General features: G+C 38.1%; 1 protein-coding gene across 2 annotated transcripts in view; it reads left to right on the top strand.

Annotated features, from left to right (window-relative positions):
- The window catches only part of LHX8 (LIM homeobox 8), a 23,528-nt gene extending 4,979 nt beyond the window's left edge, over positions 1-18,549 (top strand). For both annotated transcript variants that reach the window (XM_023509858.1, XM_003784222.2), the window contains exons 4-9: positions 1,301-1,422; positions 3,743-3,963; positions 4,404-4,507; positions 9,550-9,645; positions 13,209-13,392; positions 17,829-18,549. In XM_023509858.1, the coding sequence (XP_023365626.1) occupies positions 1,301-1,422; positions 3,743-3,963; positions 4,404-4,507; positions 9,550-9,645; positions 13,209-13,392; positions 17,829-17,905 (804 nt within the window). In that variant the 3' untranslated portion in view covers positions 17,906-18,549. The remainder of the gene's footprint in view (positions 1-1,300; positions 1,423-3,742; positions 3,964-4,403; positions 4,508-9,549; positions 9,646-13,208; positions 13,393-17,828) is intronic.
- Positions 18,550-19,858: the final 1,309 nt, after the last annotated feature.

Raw genomic sequence — 19,858 nt, 5'->3', positions numbered from 1 at the left:
TTTTTTAAATTCAAAAAAGAAGAGAGACTCTGATTAGCGTTTTGGAAAGAGGCGCGTAACTGTAATTAGAGGCCAGAAAAACTACTTCTCAGCTTTGAAGTACTAACATAGTTCCTATCACGGGAAAACGTGTTGAATAGCAGTTCTACTGTGAAGAATTGCTGGGGAGATAGTCTTTGCTGTGAAATACTGTAGCAAGAGTCTTATCTCACAGTCATTTATGTTCCTGTTTTAGTCATCAGATCCATTTGTAGGATGTAGCTGGTGTTTTCATGTACTGCTAATCTTTTACATGGGGTTTAAACACAAACCTAATTCCTGTGTCTGTTTAACAAGGGAAAACTTTGCCTGCATTTCAGGCCAGTTCATCTAACACATAGCTTCAAATTCTAAAGCTAACGTTATGGTACTTATAGGATGTTCCAGGATGAGGGCAACAGTGAAAGTGAGAGTAATTATGATTTATGTGTTCCCTGAATTGGCAATATGTAACTCTGTGATTCATAAAGCATGAAGGGCTGTGCCTTATTAAACACCATCTTATGCTTTACTACTGGCAGTATAAATGGACAATAATGCTTGGGTACCTTTTTACAACTGATTATAATCAGATTTATTTTTTTCTCCTGTAGCCGAATGAGTAAGTAGGTTTACCAATATGCTCTGCTTGTGCTTCTATTGTTTCTGTACAGCTGTTTAATGTTAGGAGGGAGCCTGGGCTTCTGTCATATCAACGTTTAAATCTACCTTAGCAATTTCTGTTTTGTAAGGGAAATGGCTTGCCTAGCTTCCTCAGGGGGGTAAGTATCTTACAAGGATGCTTTCCACTTTCTTTTTTGCTTTCTTCAGTGGGTATACAGTTTAGAATTGTTTAGCCAGAAGGTAGGTTGAGAAGTTGTCTTAATTACTTAAACTACCAGGTTTTATGGTGGAAAGAATTTGTCTCAAAACAAAACCAAACTCGCACATATGACTTCTAAGTGACCAAAATTGTCCCTGTGTTCATAAAGGGTCAATTTAGGAAAGAAAGAAAAAACAGTGTGAATTATTCAAAGGAATTGAAAAAATACAAATACAAAATATAGCATATACTAGTGTATTTTTTTCTGATTGAGATCTGAAAGAGAATGTGTCCAGATGCTATTTATATGAATGACACCTTTTTGATGAAAATATTCAGAGCATGTATTAAGTTATTAAGAGGCCAGTTTTTTAAATTGCCTGATTTGCAAAACCAATGAGTGCTGCTGTTAAGCATGGTGTTAGAATGGCGTCTCAACCTGCCCCTGTCCCTTCACAGGTGAATGACCTGTGCTGGCATGTCCGGTGTCTGTCCTGCAGTGTATGCAGAACCTCCTTAGGAAGGCACACCAGCTGTTATATTAAAGACAAGGACATTTTCTGCAAACTTGATTATTTCAGGTATGCATGAAGCTTTTTCTCAGTAGACATATTGAGAAATTATTATACATAAAGAATTTTGTGATAGGCTTTTTCTTGCTCAATATTGTGTATTGAGGCTCAGTTTTTCTTACACAATAGATTTCAAAATGAGTATGCTTCCATATTTATTGAGGTATAATGAGCATTAAAACAAAAAATGCATGTTTAACTCCTTTATGAATTTGGTATACAAAAATTAATTTTAAATAGTGTTTTCACTTTGGGAACAAAAACGTTAGGCATGAAAACAGGGAACCTTCTTTGCTGAGCACAGATAGAAAGTATAAAATACACAGTGACTTCTTATAACAAAGTCCCTGTTTAGGGGAGTGGTTAGATGAAATAAAATCATTATGGGGGGAAAAAATCAAGATTTTGTCATGCATTTACCAATGTACCATAGAATTATTTGTAGTCATGCACCAATAAAATGGTAGGAGTTTGGCATTCATGTAATATGCTAAACAATACTATATGCAGAAGAATTGATCATCCTGGCTTCAGAAATACACCAAATCTAATTATTCTGTTCTCCAAACCTTGTCTGTTCTATGTTCAACCTGTAGTTTGTGAAATATTTGCATTCAATATTAAATATAAAATTTTCTCTGTGAGATCTCTTTATAATTGTTTAAATGTACGATTGCTTCTAGAATATAATTCTTTTTAAGATACTTCTTTTAAAGTAACTGCCTACAAATTGAAATAATTTTTAAGCATGACTTTAAAAAATTACAGTATTTTTACTTGAAACAAAGTCCATTTTAAAAATGGGGAAATTGATATCGTACAATGAAGTTTGTGATATTATGTTGTTTATGCTTCATTTCTAAATACAATTTCAGACAATTTAGTGATTGACTTGAAAAAAAATTGGTAGGTAATTTAAAGTCGTTCATGAAACCCAGAGTTCTTTATTTGGTAAAATCACGGAATTTTATAATTGCCCAAAATGTCTGTTTCTCATGATTTTTACCATCTATTTCTTCAACAATAGTAAAAGTTTGTTTCTCCTGTACATGGGATAGGCCAGTCTTAGTTGTGTATGGTAACTTAGAGCCCTGGGGAAGGTTTTGTTTTTAAAGATTTATTGAAAGTTCTTTAGAATGTTTGAAAAATAGTATCATCTATTATAATTCTGACATTCTGAATTTATTGTCATCTATTATAATTCTGAAATTTATTTTTAGAATTCAGTTTTTCAGAATTAGAACAAACTGGCAATACTTATAAAGATGTATGTATCAGTGACTAGGTAGAGACACATCCAGTCACTCACAGAGTGTGATCTGGGCGTGCCAAGTGAAGACTGGGATTGCTACCCAGGAGACATAACAAATAGTGTCTCGTCACTCACTCACGCTGGAATAAAAAAGGAACATTTACATCTTGCTTTGGTATTTTTTAAGGTTGTCCTGCATTTACAGTCCAGCTATGTGTCTGAAAGTTTTAGGTGCTCTTTCTTCCCTCCTGTGGATACTAAGGCCATAGCTTCTTCATCAAAGGAAACATTTCTGAATCTACCTTCCTTACCCAACTAGGGCGAAGGATGTCTATTCTATTTGACAATGCAAATGTTACTTTCTTTGTGTTACTATTATTGTTGTTGTTTAATACTTCGTTGTAGCAATTGTCTGATTTCTTTTCTGAATATATTTATCTTCTTTCTTTATGAGGTTTTTGCTTCTAGTCCTTATCTTAAACATTGTTATGGTTGTTAAATTTTAAGCCTTTTTAATTTTGTGAAGGCAAGAGGTGGAAACCTAATAAATACATGTATATGTAAAAATAAAAGAAAAAGAAAGTCTGTCCTACTCGTTCTTTGATAATTTCAATTTTAAATATTAAAATGTTTTAACACTCTAAAAATTGTTTAAATGTTTTCTAATCAGCTCACTTTTAAGAAGTCACGACTTATCTCTTCTGTCGGTCTCCTTTTGTACTTGTGTGTTTTTAATCCAGAGACCGTGTGTTTATCTTGAGTCTCTAAGTAAATTTATAAAGGCACCGATATTTGATACAACAAAAGGGATATTGAAATCTTTCACTCATTTTAAAACAAAAACTCAATCTTCTTTCTGAGGAAGAAGGAGAAGTTTTTCTATAAACAGAGTCGCAACTCAAACCTATCTCAAGTCATGTTGCTTATTATATTGACGTTTAGAAAAATAATTCCTGTTTCATTTTGAAGATATGTAAGTACTTTTCAATGGAGTAACATCATGTGTTAGTTTGATCGTAGACTGATGATCATCTCACCGAGCGTTAACGTTTCCCTCCTCCCCTCTACTTACCGTAGAAGGTATGGCACTCGCTGCTCTCGATGTGGGAGGCATATCCATTCTACTGACTGGGTCCGGAGAGCCAAGGGCAATGTCTACCACTTGGCCTGCTTTGCTTGCTTTTCCTGCAAAAGGCAACTTTCCACAGGAGAAGAGTTTGCTTTGGTGGAAGAGAAAGTCCTCTGCAGAGTGCATTACGACTGCATGCTGGATAATTTAAAAAGAGAAGTAGAAAATGGTAAGTATAGACTGAAATACTTTTGAGTCCTTCAGGAAGGGAATACAGGAATAAAAATGGCTTTCTCCGAGCTCGTCTTAATGCATTATTTTATATAACATGTAGTCGTGGTAAAACCCATCGTGTACTCCACTGCGAGTGATGGTCTCCGTCTGCTCCCAGGGAGAGCCCTGGTGTATAATTGTTCCCCTGTACTTGCCTTCTTAAGGATGGGCCTTGGATGCACACTTCTAACTTTTTATACTTTTCACTCAGTATACAAGCCTAGGAGGAGAACATTGTGGAGTATATTTGTAGTACGTTTTAAAATCGAAGGGATTTTGCAATCCAGAAGTCGCATATAGTTTCACAACGAGAGAAGTCATGCCAGCAACCTGTTACTGTACGATGGGTGGACTCGTTTGCGCTCCCCATGTGTCTGATATGTTTTCTAAATGCAGGTAATGGGATTAGTGTGGAAGGCGCCCTCCTCACAGAGCAAGATGTCAATCATCCAAAACCAGCAAAAAGAGCTCGGACCAGCTTCACAGCAGACCAGCTGCAGGTAGACGTGACGCTGAATTCATGAATTTGAAGTTTTCCCCACCCAGACAAACCAATGTGTAAACAAAACCCTAAAGCCCAAAGCAATATCCATGCTGCTGAAAAAGATTTTTATGTTTACTAAAAAGTTAAGTCTGTTTTTATAAAAACTAACTTGGTGAATTTATGAAAACATACTTTTTGCCCTAAAATGTTTGTCAGTATTTCCAACCCTGTGATATGACGTGAGAAAGTCATTCAAACTCGGTTTCCCTGGGATCTGTTGGTGTCAACATCAAGGTGGAAACTAAATATTGTTCTGTCTTAATTTGCTGATAATATTCTAACCTAGGCCTTTGTAGTATTATATGTGGTTACAGTGGAGGGCGAAATATTTTGACACACTGAAAAGAAAGAATATGAGAGTCTAGGGGATACTGATGTATTAGTTATTTTTCAATCAGACTGCCACAGGTTTTTAATGGACAAGGTTGTGTAGTTTTTGAGTAGAAAATAATCAAAACGCCTTAATGTAAACAAGAAACTACTGGTTGACTGTAACTCAGCAGACCCTTTCTTGTTTATAAAGGGAGTAGTAGGCGTCATTCTATAATTTGATGCTTAAGATTATGTCCCTGAAAAGGGAGGGATTCTTTTCAGCTTAGTTACCTTAAATATAATTGTCATAAATTTAATTTATGCACATTGACAAGAAAATAATTATTCCTTGCTTTATATTTAAGTCTATACATGGAATGATTCTTGCCCTTTTGCAGATTATGAAATCACATTTTCTAAAAGATTACTGTTGGGGAGGTATTTGTTTTATATTAAGGTAAAGTAATGTTTATGGACCATCTACCTTGTGATGGTGGGTGCTGTACACATAGTATCCATTTTAGCTCAGACTTTAAAGGTTACAGTGTTAGCAGTGTTAAAAAAAAAATGAATGAAAGAAACTTTTGAAACCTAGCATGCATCCTGAAATCTGCCAGTATTTAAAATGGATACAATAAAATGTTTCAAAAGAGAATTTTTATTTTGAGAAGGACTAGGAAAGAAACCTTGATGTGACACAAATATTCCAAGGGAAGTTGGTATTGGAAAATACTCTAGCATTAAAATCTAGATTCATTCTAAATGTTTTTCCAAATAGATGATTGTTTTTGGATTTCTTAATTTAGGTATAAAGTATATGGTCATTAAGTAATAAATGAAGTATAAGGCAATTGAGAGAAATATGTATTTCTGATTGAACCTTGTTTTCTGGGTGCTTCGCTGGGTTGTAATAAACATCACACAATGCCCCAAGTTAGAAGATGTGAGTACTTGGGGGGAGACCTCGAAAATGGCTCAGCCGCTAACAGGTGCCTGGGTTAGAATAGAATCTCTAATAGAAATACAGGGTGGACATAAAGTTTGTGTGCGGTTTAAAATAGTTGTAACATGAAATTGTACACGAAATTTATGTCCACCCTGTATAGTCTATTTTTTAAATAGGCTGGCGGTAATAATTACAAGGTTGATAACTGACATTTGCTGGAAAAATTATTAAAATTCTAATTGAAAATTAGGAACCAAAGGTTGTTATGCTGCCTATGAAAAGATCGTTATAGATAGATTAAAAAGGAATGATATTTGGGGAGGGGGTTCTCTGTGTGCTAAGTCCTGTGTCAGGCATTTTATCTATATTATCTCCTTCAATTTTTAGAATAATTTCTAGATGTAAATTAGCCACATCCAACAGGTACAGGAACTCCCCTCAAGGTAGACCACCAAGGGAATGCCAGAGAAGAGACCTAGACCCTTCTCACCAAACCTCTGCTTTTCATTTTGCTTGGACGTCTAGGAGACCATGAGTGGAATTATGCCTTAACAAAACTCCACTTAATGGAAGCAGCAGTAGTTAAAATGAAAGAGTGAAATTCTGTATCTTGTAAATAGCATTATGTTTTTAAATTGAAAACATGCATGAAATATTTAAGCTGTGCATTATGGTGTGGAAAGGTGATCTGAACCATAAGTTTTTAACAATGTATATCAGAATCTTAAGTTTTAAAAAAATAAAAGCATTAAGTAATGTGCTTTCAAAGCATATTCTCATTTATTCACTATTTATCAGCATTTATCTTCTGCCAGAGCTGGCTGAAACAAATAAGCTATAAGAATTATCCTCAAGTGGTTCTTTAGGAATTTGGGAGAGCTATAGATTTTTTTTTAAATGAATTCATTTATTTTAGTCAGACCCACTATTATAGGAGGCAATGTAACCTTCTTCTCAAACTGTCCCACCTTTTAGAATGCCAAATATATTCAAGTGGAGCTTGAATTTAGGAAAATAATAAAATATTCCGGGTGACCAGTGAGTAAGTCAAGACTGCCTCTTCGGTAGCTGTTTCAAACCGAGGAGCGTTCAATTAGCACAAATAAATAACTTTCCAAAATTCTTCTTTATAAACTAATTGGAAGAAAAAAATAACTTAGGACTCAGAGGATGTGTTAACAGATATCAGTTCTATAAATGTGACAAATTTGAAATACATTGAAGAAGTTCCTGTCAATATGATGGTTTGCTTATTATAGTTGGAAGCTCTTGCTCAACAACGATTAATATTAAACGTGCCAAAGTTAGCTCCTGCTTCAGTCTGTTTTCAGACTGAGTTGGTCAGCTGCTGCCATGCAACTCCTGACATTTCTGGTAGACCTCCTGTCCTTAAAATGAGTGCCTGCGGAGTTTCACTCCTTGGAAAAGAACTTGGAAACAGAGTGGGGTGGGTTTCCGCGCTAGTGACTGGAGAATAGTGAAGCTAAGGAGAAATTAAAAGGGTCGTGTGTTTTTGTGTGTGTGTGTGTGTGTGTGTGTGTGTGTGAGTGAGAGAGAGAGAGACTAAACACAGGCACTATTAATAGGAAGGTCAGCAAACACATCTTACTTTTCCTTTACAATATCCACTTTCTAAATGACCGGTATTGATTGAAGTTTTGCTTTTTTCCTCAATTAGAAATTGCTTTATTAAATGTAATTTTGTTCCATTATTCAACTTGTGAATTATACATGCATTTATGAAAGCATATTAGTTTTGTTTTACAAATTATCAGTAATGACCTGACAAATTCCCAATTACCTGTTTAGCCTTTTCTATTTCAAACATTAAAAACAACGATATAATTAGTTTGCTTATTCTTTTTTCTCTTTGGGACCTTATGTGTCCAGTTATATGTAAACACAGCTCTATTTATATAGGGAGATATTACCGTAACACGTTTGGGGTAAGAAAGAAAGAATGAAGCGAACTGAGTGACATAAACTTTTAGGCCAGTTCTGCCCTTTTTAAAGAAAAAAAAAACCCATATTCTATTTATAGTGAGTATAGAGATACAATGTAGCTGGATAGGAAGCTAAGAATACTTAATTCTAGAAGAGTCCCTAATCAGAAAGAACTTGTGACAATATAATTTGTAAACCTCAGAGGTTTCCTTGAAACACATTGGCCATTTTCTCCACACTGTCTTCAGATCTTTATTGAAATGGACTTTTATAAAAAAAAAAAAAAAAAAACTCTCAGCATCGCAGCTTGTTCACTCTCTAGGGAAGAAGAAGAGATCAGTTTTCTCTAGGGATAAGAAGAATAGACAGATGTCCATTGACCTCAAGGAACTCACATTCTGCTATGGCGAGTGGATTTGTAAACAAATTATTTAGCTACCCTGTGACGAGTGCAGTGACTAAAGATAAAACTGTGAGGGGACTGTCGTGGAGAACGCACTCAATTTTGCCTGCTGGGAAAGGTGTCTAGGCTAGCAGACCTCGGGGTCCTTAGGAAGCTTGGGGACCCACATCCCACACTTGCAAGCACGATCACAGTGGATGTCAAACTTTCCTCCCTTAACCTTTGTGATAGCATTCCTCACAAACTGTAATACTTCCCCTGTTGACTTTCAGTAATAAAGTTCACGTTTCTGACTTGATTCCCGTGATGATTCTCTTTTCTGAGAGAATCCAAGGCTTTTGGCTTGTGCTGTTATTCTGCACTCCCTGCCCCCCGCTTCTTTCCTTTACATTGCATTATAGAGGGTGTCCCCAAACTTGCCTCTGAAGTCTCTGTACATAGAGAAAAGGGGAAATTATAGCTAAGTGTACCTTTATTTACAAAAGCGTCCTGACAAAATTTTACAAATTATTTTCTACATGTTGACCACCTCTTTGTAAAATGTTGTCAGGAATGTTTTGTAAATAAAAGTACATTTGGCTATAATTCCCATTCTCCCCATGTCTGGCAAGTATAAGGGTGAGTTTAGCATCACCTTTAGGTAGTTCTCGGCATGTCTACATCTTTCTCCCAAGAAATTAAGACTAGGGACGGATGATTCATATCTTGCTATATCATCACACTAGGCTGAATGGTTCTTATCAAAATATTTACATCAGAGTCACCTGGGAGCTTTTCCCATATTATATATAAAGGTTTAGGCCCTGAAAATTCTTACCAGTGGGTTGGTGGGTTTCTCTTTATGAGACACTAGCTATTTTGCATAGAGCAAGTGCTCCAAACCCTGGTGGAGTCAGTACAGTTAAGTGGAATCCATCTGTTGAGCTGCGTGTTATTTGCAGAGTAATGAAAATTGTATTGGGGGCTTTGAACCTGTTTAGCTCAGCAAAAGTTGCGGATAAACATGCTATTATTTTGCATTAAGTTTTCTAGTGCTGGCAGTTTTTAACAAAACAGAACAAAAAATTATAAATGAGACTCATACTATTTGTGCATTTCAGTTTTAAGTTTTAAGAATGAAAGAAAAGGTGAGCTTAGTTTTAGCAGCATTAGTTGGGAGAGACGGTTTGATGTTGAAATGGGTTTTGTAAAGCTCTTTGCATAGCAACGTGTGTGTCAATTTACAGATTATTCATTATCTTTCGCTCAGACATGTTTCCCACACTGAATGTCAAGTAAGAAAATACAACTATGTTCACATCATGTCTTATTTCTCTTTCAATCAAAATGCAAAAAGACAACGAAGCTGCTTGTTTTTAGGTATTTACTATTATATCTATTTTTTAAAAAACAGGTTATGCAAGCACAATTTGCTCAGGACAACAACCCAGATGCACAGACCCTCCAGAAACTGGCAGAAAGGACAGGCTTGAGCAGACGTGTGATACAGGTGATTATTTTAAAGGCGAATTAAGAGATAACTAGAATTTCTAATTCTGGGTCTCATGAGTGTTCATTCATGTCTGTGTGCAGAAATGTCAAAACATGAGTTTCCCGTTTTAAGTCTCCTCATACTCTGCATCAGTGTTTTAAAACCTGATATGAGTATCAGGGTTTGGGCTGGGCTGGGCTGTCATTTGCCAGCTGCCCCTGTGCACACCTTACTTCATTCAGTGCTCACAGCAACCCAGAGATCTTGAAGCTAGAAGATGACTGCACTTCCATGCTAAATCTGGCTCTGAGGCCAGGGGCTTTTTCAACATTTTCTGTGACTGTGTATGGAGGGAAGTGCTGATGGCCTTTGCTAAATATCCAGGAAGAGGGAGAGGTGTGAGCAAAGCTAAGGAGTGATGAGATAAAGCAAATTTATTGGACGATAGCATTTGTGTTTGGGAATTACAGGCCATGAAATTGTTGAAGTGGGCTATACATGCAGAGGGCTCTCCTAAAGAAGCCACTATTTGTGGGTTTAGGAAAAAAGAGTTAGTGCTGGTACATTGGAAGAATCAGAGTTGAGAGAGGCTAGCTAGAGGTAAACGGCACAGTGGGGATGTCCAGCAAGGTAGTGATTTTTTTCTTTAAGAGACTTGACTGGGGCAGTGACCCTAGAATTCATTTGAGAGACATTTTACTGACCAGGGACTAATGGCAGGTGACAGAGGTGAGAAAGATAAGAGACGGGATTAGAGGCTATATTGGGGAAACCAAGAGGAGGCAGAGAATTATGGAGTTTAAATTTCGAAATCAAAGTGTCCATGGGAATTTTGCCATTGACAGAAATAGGAAGGTCCACAGAAAGCTGGACTGGTAGTTGAGAGGAGGAATTCCTTTCCTGCTGCGCTTAGGACACAGTGATAGTGGCAGTGGGCAGCTGAACAGATATTTGAAAGGATGAACATGACTCAAGCAAAGAGATCTAATATCATAAAATGGAATAAGATCCTTTATTTTCTAATTTAGACGAGGTGTTACTATGTTGCTCAAGCTGGTCTTGAACACCCGGCCTCAGCCTTCCACAGTGATCCTCCCATCTCAGCCTCCCACAGTGACGGGCACAAGTCACCACACCTAGCCAGGATAGGATCCTTTAAAAAGAAATCATAGAGTGTAAAAAAGTGAGGAATGGACTTTAGGGAGAGAGTAGATTAAGAGACTGTTCAAATAGACATAGAAACAGCCAGAGACAAGGAAATAATTGGTGGAGAAGCAGCATGCAGGCTGAAAAGGTGGGGTGAGGTCAAGAAAGAGGTGGCCAGCAGCATAAGATGTTAGAACGAGACCAGGAAAATGGGAAATGATTCTAGTTAATACTCAAAGTTCAAAGAAGTTTAAGGAATGAAAGCAAATAACCACGAAAGACATAGATCAAACTGAGTAGGCAAAAAAGGTCAATTTCCGCGCTGGGCATGTATTTTCTTTCTTAAGTTGGGTGGCTGAACCAGAGGTGTTTATTCTTTTCCAGACTTGAAGTGTTTGTATATATGCATATGTGTAGCTTGTAAAATTTAAATAGCCCTTCACTGTAGTTTGGAAAACTCAAGTACTGTGATCTTAGTGATCGTTACCTCTTTGCACAACACTTCAGATTACTAGGCCTCAATTCTCATATGGAAACGAGGTCAAGCCAATTTTGAGGGAAAACAGTGAACAGATACAGGGGGAGTCTCACCCTTCCTGGCTGTAAGTTTGCTTAGTAAGACATTTGTTAAAAAAATGCAAAGATAGTATTTTTCATTGTTTTACCACTAAGTAGATTCCATTCAGTATATAAGTTATTGGAGATAAAACGATACTTTGGAGAAACTCTGGGAATCATAGTGCGGTATAGCCAACATGTATTAGGTTATCTAGCGCCCTCTGGGCTGTGGGTAGGTGTGTTCTGTTTATCATAAGAGGAAAAGGCAGGTGGCAGCAGCAGTTCCCCTGTACAAGTTGAGAAATGTCTGAATAGGTCGTCTCTTGGTTGGGTGAGGCTGGTGACAGTAGTGGCACATGTTACAGAGCCTGTGGGCAGAGCTATGACGGATGGCGTATGTGGTCTTCAAATAGGTATCTTAGAGTCTGATTCCCTGAGAATGGGGCCTGGAGGCACCTCTCACCCTTCTCCTTGATAATTGCCCAAGTCCATCCTTTAGGTGCTGGCTTTCAGCCACCTGCTCAAGGCTGCATACCCCATTCAATTATTGACTATCATTCCTTTTGTATTCATCCCTGAGTTTATTTTGCCAGCCCTCGATTTTTAAGTCCCAGTAACAGAGTGTTATCCTTACAATCAAGCCAACTTTTTCTTACAAATTCTTCGCAGCTTCCATTAATGCAATCACAGGGTACAATGTGGTATATGTACACCATGGAATATTATGCAGCCATAAAGAAAGATGGAGACGTTACCTCCTTCATGTTTACATGGATGGAGCTGGAAAACGTTCTTCTTAGTAAAGTATCTCAAGAATGGAAGAAAAAGTATCCAATGTACACAGCCCTATTTTGAAACATTACTCAGTCTTGATGCCTTTGTGCTATCACGACCGCCCACCAGCCTGGGACAGAGACTTACCCCTCACCTTCCCTGGCCTCCCAGTTCCAACATGTTCTTACCTTAATTCCCTAAAGTATTTATCCCTTCACCTTTCTTTCTTCTCATGGTAGAACTGTTTGGAGTGAGGACAAATAAGTGCTGTGTTATTTTAATAGAGGAACGTCTGTGGTCAAGTTTTATCCCATGGTAGAGACCTCTGACACAGGCACCTGGAAGCACCCTGGGCAGTGTAGCCTCACTTGCCTGAGTCAGGTGCCCTCATCTCTGTGGGGGAGAGGGCAGCATGGTGGGCGGGAGGGTCAGCACTTTACACTTCGTGAACACTTTCACCAGGGGGTGTGTTTGTGTTTAGTTCTACTTAAACATTACAGTGTTTTCCTTATTACAGACCTGACCCTAACATGCTTCTTAGGGACTAGCCTACGTAGTCAGAGAAATTGCACTCAGCAGGTGGAAATGTCACTGGAATAACTGGATCAAGAGGGCGGTAGAAAGCTCTGAATTCTCAGTAGGGATTTTAGTTTGGAACAAGAATTTGAAGTCAGTCCAGCAGGTGTCTGTGAACCTGGTTAGTAGATTTGGTTTTATTTCAAAAGTTCTCATTCACGGGGATTTTTCTGTTTTCTTTGTATGTTATTCTGAATGCCAGTGGAAAAACAAAGAAGACTTCTTTGGAAATCTTGATTTTTCCCTCTCTTTTCTCTCTCTCTCTTTTTTTTTTTTTTTTTGAAGATGCAAATTTAGCATAGCATCAGTATTTAAATAAATCACCAGAGAACTATTATCTGAGCAAGAACAGTGACTACTATTACCTGAATAAAATGTTTGCTGTTTGCAGAATGTTTTAAAGGCGTGTTTACACTGACACTATGCTGGTGTGGTAGTGTGATGGGGTGGCGTCCATTTTTAGACTGAGTTGGCAACAAGCTCAGAGCTGGAGTGTGACCAGTCCCCTTGCTTCTCTCCCCACGCAGGTGTGGTTTCAGAATTGTAGAGCACGCCACAAGAAACACGTCAGCCCTAATCACTCCTCCTCTGCCCCAGTCACAGCAGTCCCACCCTCCAGGCTGTCTCCTCCCATGTTGGAAGAAATGGCTTATTCTGCCTACGTGCCCCCAGACGGGACGATGCTCACGGCGCTGCACAGTTACATGGATGGTAGGTATCCCAGCGTCTAGCAGCTGTCAACCAATCAGCAACCGGCAACTTTTAACATTAGACTATATTACCCCCATAGTAGCTGGAAGACATTGTGGGAGATACAGCAGAGAGCCAAACCATCCACACATTCTTCCTGTGATTGCATTTTTAAGACACAAGTTTAATTCCAAATTTGCAGCTAAAATACAATTATTATAATGATGACTCTTAGTGCTTGATACTTACTTAGACATTTTTTGCTTTCACAATTTATTTTTTTTTGAGACAGAGTCTCACTATGTCTGATAAATATTTAAATAATTTATCTTCCCATGATCTAATTATCCACGCTCAGATCTTTAGACTGGCGTTTACTAAGTTTTTGTTAAAGACACTTTTTGACTGAAGCAAATCATACCTGTAGAAAAGGGTATGCACAGTAATGACACAGCGAGATGCATTAATGAAGTGACCGTCTCCCTGTAGACACGGTCCAGAGGGAGCCCTGGAACTCAGTTAACACCTGGGAAGCTTCTCTTCTCTCTCCCGCTCACTCTCCTTCTCATCCAGAGTAACTAGCCCTGGCTTCTAAAGACACACGTTCCTTAGCTTTTCCCTTTCTTTGAACCAGGCAGGGTGTATCTTGTGTCTCACTTCTTTCAGTGAGAGAGTCTTACGTTGTGAGATTCATCTGCCCCGTTGGAAGACTCAGTGGTTGGATTGTTTTCATTGTCACGCAGAATTCCGCTGTAGAAATACACCACCGATTTATCCATTTCAAGTCTGGTAGACACCTGTGTTTTCCCCAGTTGGGGCTTTTATGAATATGCTGAATGGGCCTTGTTATCCATGCCTTTTGGTGCACATTAATTCATACTTTTATTTGGTATGTACTTGGAGGTGAAATGTAGGATGATAGGGTTTGCACATGTTCAACTTTGAATCAGTGCCGCCAGACAGTTTTCTGTAGGGACTAGACCAGTTTACACTTGGACCAGCAGCACGGCAGATAGTTTAAGGTGCTTCCCGTGCTCACCGACACTTGGGGTGGAGCAGTTTTTTAATTTATTGAGTTTAATGATTGTATAGTGCCATCTCATTATACCTGGCTTGTCCCTCATGACTGAAGTTGAGCATGTTTTCTATTAGACATTTGTGTATTATTTTTGGCTATTGGTCTGCTGGCTTGTCTTTTTTTTTTTTAAGTTGATTTTAGTTCTTAACATAATCTGCTTATTAAGCTTTTTGATAATTACATGTGTTGGAAATATCTTCCCAGTGGCTTGGCTTTTTCTGCTTTCTTAATGGACTGCTTGGTTGAACACAGATTCCTAATTTTTAGTTTAATTTATTTCCTGAGTTTTTCTTTCCTGGGCAGAGCTTTTGTTGGTGACCTGTTCAAGAAATTATTTCTACTCAAAATAGTCAACTTATTTCTCCTATGTTATCGTCTGGAAAGTTCATTTTACCTTTGACATTTGAGTGTGGTGTGAAATAGGAAATGAAGCTTTTTGTTATATTGATGAAAATAAAAGTTTTCTAGCTCCTCTGTGGAGCAACATCTGCCATAAATCAAGTGTCTATCTGCTGTATGTGTCAGTTTCTATACTCTCCATTCTGTTTTATTATTTTGTTTATTTTTGTGTTACTATCTACCATTTTAATCATGCTAGGTCTATAATTCTTAATATCCAGTAGTACAGATATTTCTGGTTTTATGTTGTTCAGGTTTGTATCACCGATTTGTGACCCTTAGTATTTTCATAAGTTTTACCAAATTGTCAATTTCCATTAAAAAGGCAAAACAATTAAGATTTTGATAAAAAAAAAACCTACTATAGTTAATACAGAGAGCAATTTTAGAAAACTTCCTTTTTTTTTTTTTTTTTTTTTTCAGTTTTTGGCCAGAGCTGGGTTTGAACCCACCACCTCTGGCATATGGGGCCGGCACCCTACTCCTTTGAGCCACAGGTGCCACCCTGAAAACTGCCATCTTAATATCATCTTCCATCCCATGAATGTCAGTATCTCTTTCTATTTAGGTCTTCTTTTAATTATCTCATATTTTAGAATTTTCTGTTTAGTAATCTTGCACATCATTTATTAAATTTATTCCTCAATATTCCTTTTGATGCAGTTGTAAGTGGTATTTCCTTTGTATGTAGAACCCTAGGTTGGCAGTTAATTTTTTCCCCACACTTGGAGGATATGGTTACGTCGTTCTTTGACTTACATCCCTTCTGTTGTTTTGCATATGGACAGCTAATGGCCTGGCGTGACTGAATTTTTATTTTATTTGTATAATTTTTAAGGGGCACAAGTGCAGTTTTGTTACATGGGTCCATCGTGCAGTGGTGAGAGCCGGGCTTTGAGGGTAACTATCACCCAAATAACGTACGTCGTGCCTGCTGAGTAATTTCTCACCCCTGTTTCTCCTCCTGCCCTTCTGAGCTCCCAGGTCTATTATTCTACACTCTATGTTCATGTGTATATGTTATTTGGCTTCCGCTTACAGGTGAGAATATGCAATATTTGACTTTTTATTTCTGAATTGCTTCACACTTAAGATAATGGCCTTGAGTTCCATACAAGTTACTGCAGAACACATTTCACTTTTTTATAGCTGAATAGTATTCCATTGTACGTATATACCATGTTTTCTTTACCAGTTCAACTGCTGATGGACACCTAGGTTAAGCTGATTCCAAATCTTTGTCATGGTGAGTAGTGCCATGATAAATCCATGGGTGCTGGTGGCTTTTTGATATAATGATTTATTTTCCCTTGGGTGGATACCCAGCGGTGGGATGGATGTATCAAGTGGTGGTTCTATGTTTAGTTCCTTTTGTTGAAGTCGGCTGTTGATCTTCTTGCTCCTTTGACAGTAAATGTCTTTTTCTCCCCTCAGCTTTTGTTGGTATTTGGCTTTTACAAATTTTATTACAGTGTCCCTAGTGTGCTTTTTGAGTGTAACCTCTTTCATTAGGGAAAATTCTCAGCTTTGTCTCTTTGACTTATTTCTACCCCTATGAAAAAAAAATTTAAATTTCAAATTTTTAAGCTTCTTGACCTTATATGTTTGTCTCTGAACCATCTCCCAGTTCCATCCACTAATTCCACATCTAATATTCTGTAAAAGTCACCCATCAAGTTCTTAATTTCAGTTATTTTTCAGTTTTAAAATTTCCATTTATACGCTGAAATCATATACTCTATTGTCACTATTTTATTTAAATTGTTGATGTAATAGGAAGTCCTTGACTGATAATGCCACTATCTGCATCTTTTTGAGTCTGTCCCACTTTATTTTTTCTTCTTTGTTTCCAGTCAAGTCATGTCATGGTTATTTCCCTTGTTATTGAATTTTGGATGTTGAGTATGAAAAACTAAAAATTATTTTAGGTTCTGGATGATATCTTGCACCGGAGAGAATTAGTTTTAGCAATCTAGCTGAGGAAGTTAGGTAAGGGAAAGAGCACCTTAATCCGGTCAGCCTCCGGTCAGCCTCTGGTCAGCCTCCAGTCCTCATGAAGGCTGGTGAATTTCTGTTCCACTCTTCCTTGGATTCAGCCCTTTGAGATCCCAAATGAAAGCCTGTTTGTTTTTGTCGTTGTTATTGTCGTATTTAACCAGAGCTTCTCCTCTTCCCTGGGCCCTCAGCTTTGATTTTTGCTCCCCACCATCCTGCCACAGTTTAACTTCTGAAGACTGTGCTCCCTTCAGTCTGCAGAATTACCTTTGGTTTTAAAATTGTCGCTGTCCTTGCAGGATGCAAAGCATTCTCATCTTCCCTCCCTGTTCTGTGGGACTTGACTTCGCAAGTTCTCATGACTTCAGTGTCTTTCAGATGCCCTCAAACATATTCTTAAAAATTCCGTCCAACTTTCCTAGTTGCCATCAGAGGGAGATTTGGTTTGAAGCAACATAGCCCATGGTGAAAGCAGACCCTTCATTTTAGGATTCAGTGAAATAAAAATCAGAGCCTGTACCATTGTTGCTATTTACACTGACATTAAAATTGTGTGTGTGCACATGAGAGACTGTAGGGTTGCCTGAGTCCAGTGTGTGTCGGTGTATGTTTAGAGAGGTGGTCAACATTCTTAAAGGGGGCATCTCACACCGACACCTTCCTGTGACCGCGGGCAACCCTCCTACAGAGCTCCCATCTTTCTAGTTGCAGGGTAAACTGCAGGGAATGGGGCATGGATGGAGGAAAATTCAAGTGGCAAAATAAAGATTAGAGCATAGAATCCTTTCTGGCTTTTTGTTTAATCCTGTACTCACCGTCTTTAAGTTATTCCTCGTGCTGAGGTCAGTGACATGATGGCTGGCAGCTTGGTGCCCTTAGCGATAATGAATGATGAAGGCACATTGCCTTAGATTGTTTATGTTTGTTTTAAATTGGTTCTTTTCGCCCTACGAAACTGATCCACAAATTTCTTTCTATTTTATAGCTCATTCACCAACAACTCTTGGACTCCAGCCCTTGTTACCCCATTCAATGACACAACTGCCAATAAGTCACACCTAATTCCTTTTTTTCAGGGATAGAAATGATTAGGGATATAAACTTGTCATTTATTATGTATAAAATACCATGAAAGATATTAATGTTAATTTTTTATTTAACACCTAACGCATTTCCGACATCACGTTGCTGCCCAGGTATGTATCTCTAGTTGGCCTGCAAGACACTTTTATTAATTCTTCATTGTTTGTAAAACTTATGTTTACAAGAAGAAAACAAACCAGAACCTTTTTTTTTTAAATTGTCTGGAAATAGTTCACTCTAGTGTGTGTCTGTTAATTTATTTGTCATCAAAAGAGCACTTTGCCTGAGAGAAAGGACTGACAAGTGTGCAAAATGTTTACAATCTTTTGTGAAACTGTAGTTTATCATTAGTTTGTATCTGTAAGTTATTGTTATAAATATTCCCTGTTTTTTTTTTGTTATATACAACTTTATACTTCAAAGCTTGTATCTGTGAATTTGCAACTGAAATTTATTTTGCCAATGTTTTCTCAACGAACTGAATAAAGCTTCTGTTGTAGCATGCCATGCGAACACAGGATTGTGTTTGTGAGTGATGAATTATGGCTGTAAATGACACTATAGTTTAATAAGCCTCCCGCTCTAAGTTTATTAAACGTTTTCCATGCTTGGGAAGGTTTCAACCTATTTGTTCTTTTTGTGTGTTTTCAGCAGTATGTTGACTTTGTTCTCTTTAGGCTATAGCAACTCCGAATTTTAAAGCATCATTTTGTTTTGAGCTGTATTGTGTGTACGTTTGGGTAGGAAACCTACCTGTCGATGACTGTGCTTACTCAACAGAACACCTGGGGAAAAAATCTAACTTGGCAAATAATCTCTTTTAAATCAGCAAATAAAATTAATTTGAAAGAGAAGACTGGACACTTCTCAAAGGGCCTTTTGGAGTATTATACCTCATGAATAAAAGCCATGAGAATGTATTTCTTCAGGGGTGAAAAGGAGGACTCTCTGTATGTGGAGTTTGTGTGTGAAGTTTCTAGAGCAAGGAGTCCTTTGCATGTTCTTTGGAGCGAATACCATTTAGGGATTAGGATCCTGAGAGCTGCCATCTGCATCTCAGGACTTCATCCTAGATGGCAGTGAAAGTATAAAAGTGAGTAGTACCACGCCCACTGACTTATCTGTAAAGAACTTATCAGTGTCTTATACCATTTCAAGATAAAAAGGGTAATAAGAAAAAACCCTAAGAATCGTAATTTTGTCTTTAACTGAGCAGATTCACATCTGGCTGAGGACTGGATTTGATATGGAAGCGTTTGTAACTTTATTCTGGTAATCATAAATGGAACTAGAAAGCAGTCACGTGGACACAAGTAACTTCTGCCTCACACCAGAACCAACAAACCTGCTTGGCTGTGGGAGAAAAGAGGAAAGAAAATTTTGTTTGGTTTGGTTTTTCTTTTAAAGCTGTTACTCTGGTTAAAATTCTCTTAGACCAGACACAAAGAACATAGCCAAAAGTCACTCCATCTGATCCTGTGAGCTTGATACTAATCTCCTTGGGTTTGTGTCTACCTGCCCCAGACGTGGAGTGGTGAAGTCAGTTTTTACCTTTGCCAGATGTCAGGGAAAGCTCTTGTAGTCCGGCCAGGCTCTGCGCGGTTAGCAGCGTACAGCATTTCCCAGCTGGATGTAATTGGCATCCGTTCCTGGGAGGCGCCCGATTAGGACCATTGGTCTTCTCTGCTGTCTCTTCCTGTGCTCACCACTCTGCCCGTGGACAGAGGGTTTTTACAAACCACATCACTACCCTTTTTAACTCCAAAGTTTAACACCCCAACTTGAAAGTAAATATTCCATAACAGGAAGATTCAAAGATACCGGAGTCAATGAAAGGAGGTAGATAGGAAATTACTTAGAAAAGTTGCCTGGGATAGAAGCATCTGGCTGTGCTCTTTTCTTCTGGTTAAGTCCAAAGATTCTAATTTCAAG

This window comes from Otolemur garnettii, unplaced genomic scaffold, assembly GCF_000181295.1.
Source record: "Otolemur garnettii isolate 467f Iridium unplaced genomic scaffold, OtoGar3 scaffold00010, whole genome shotgun sequence".
Lineage (NCBI taxonomy): Eukaryota > Metazoa > Chordata > Mammalia > Primates > Galagidae > Otolemur > Otolemur garnettii.
The sequence above is the reverse complement of the archived record's forward strand: the minus strand, read 5'-3'. Positions and strand labels throughout refer to the sequence as shown.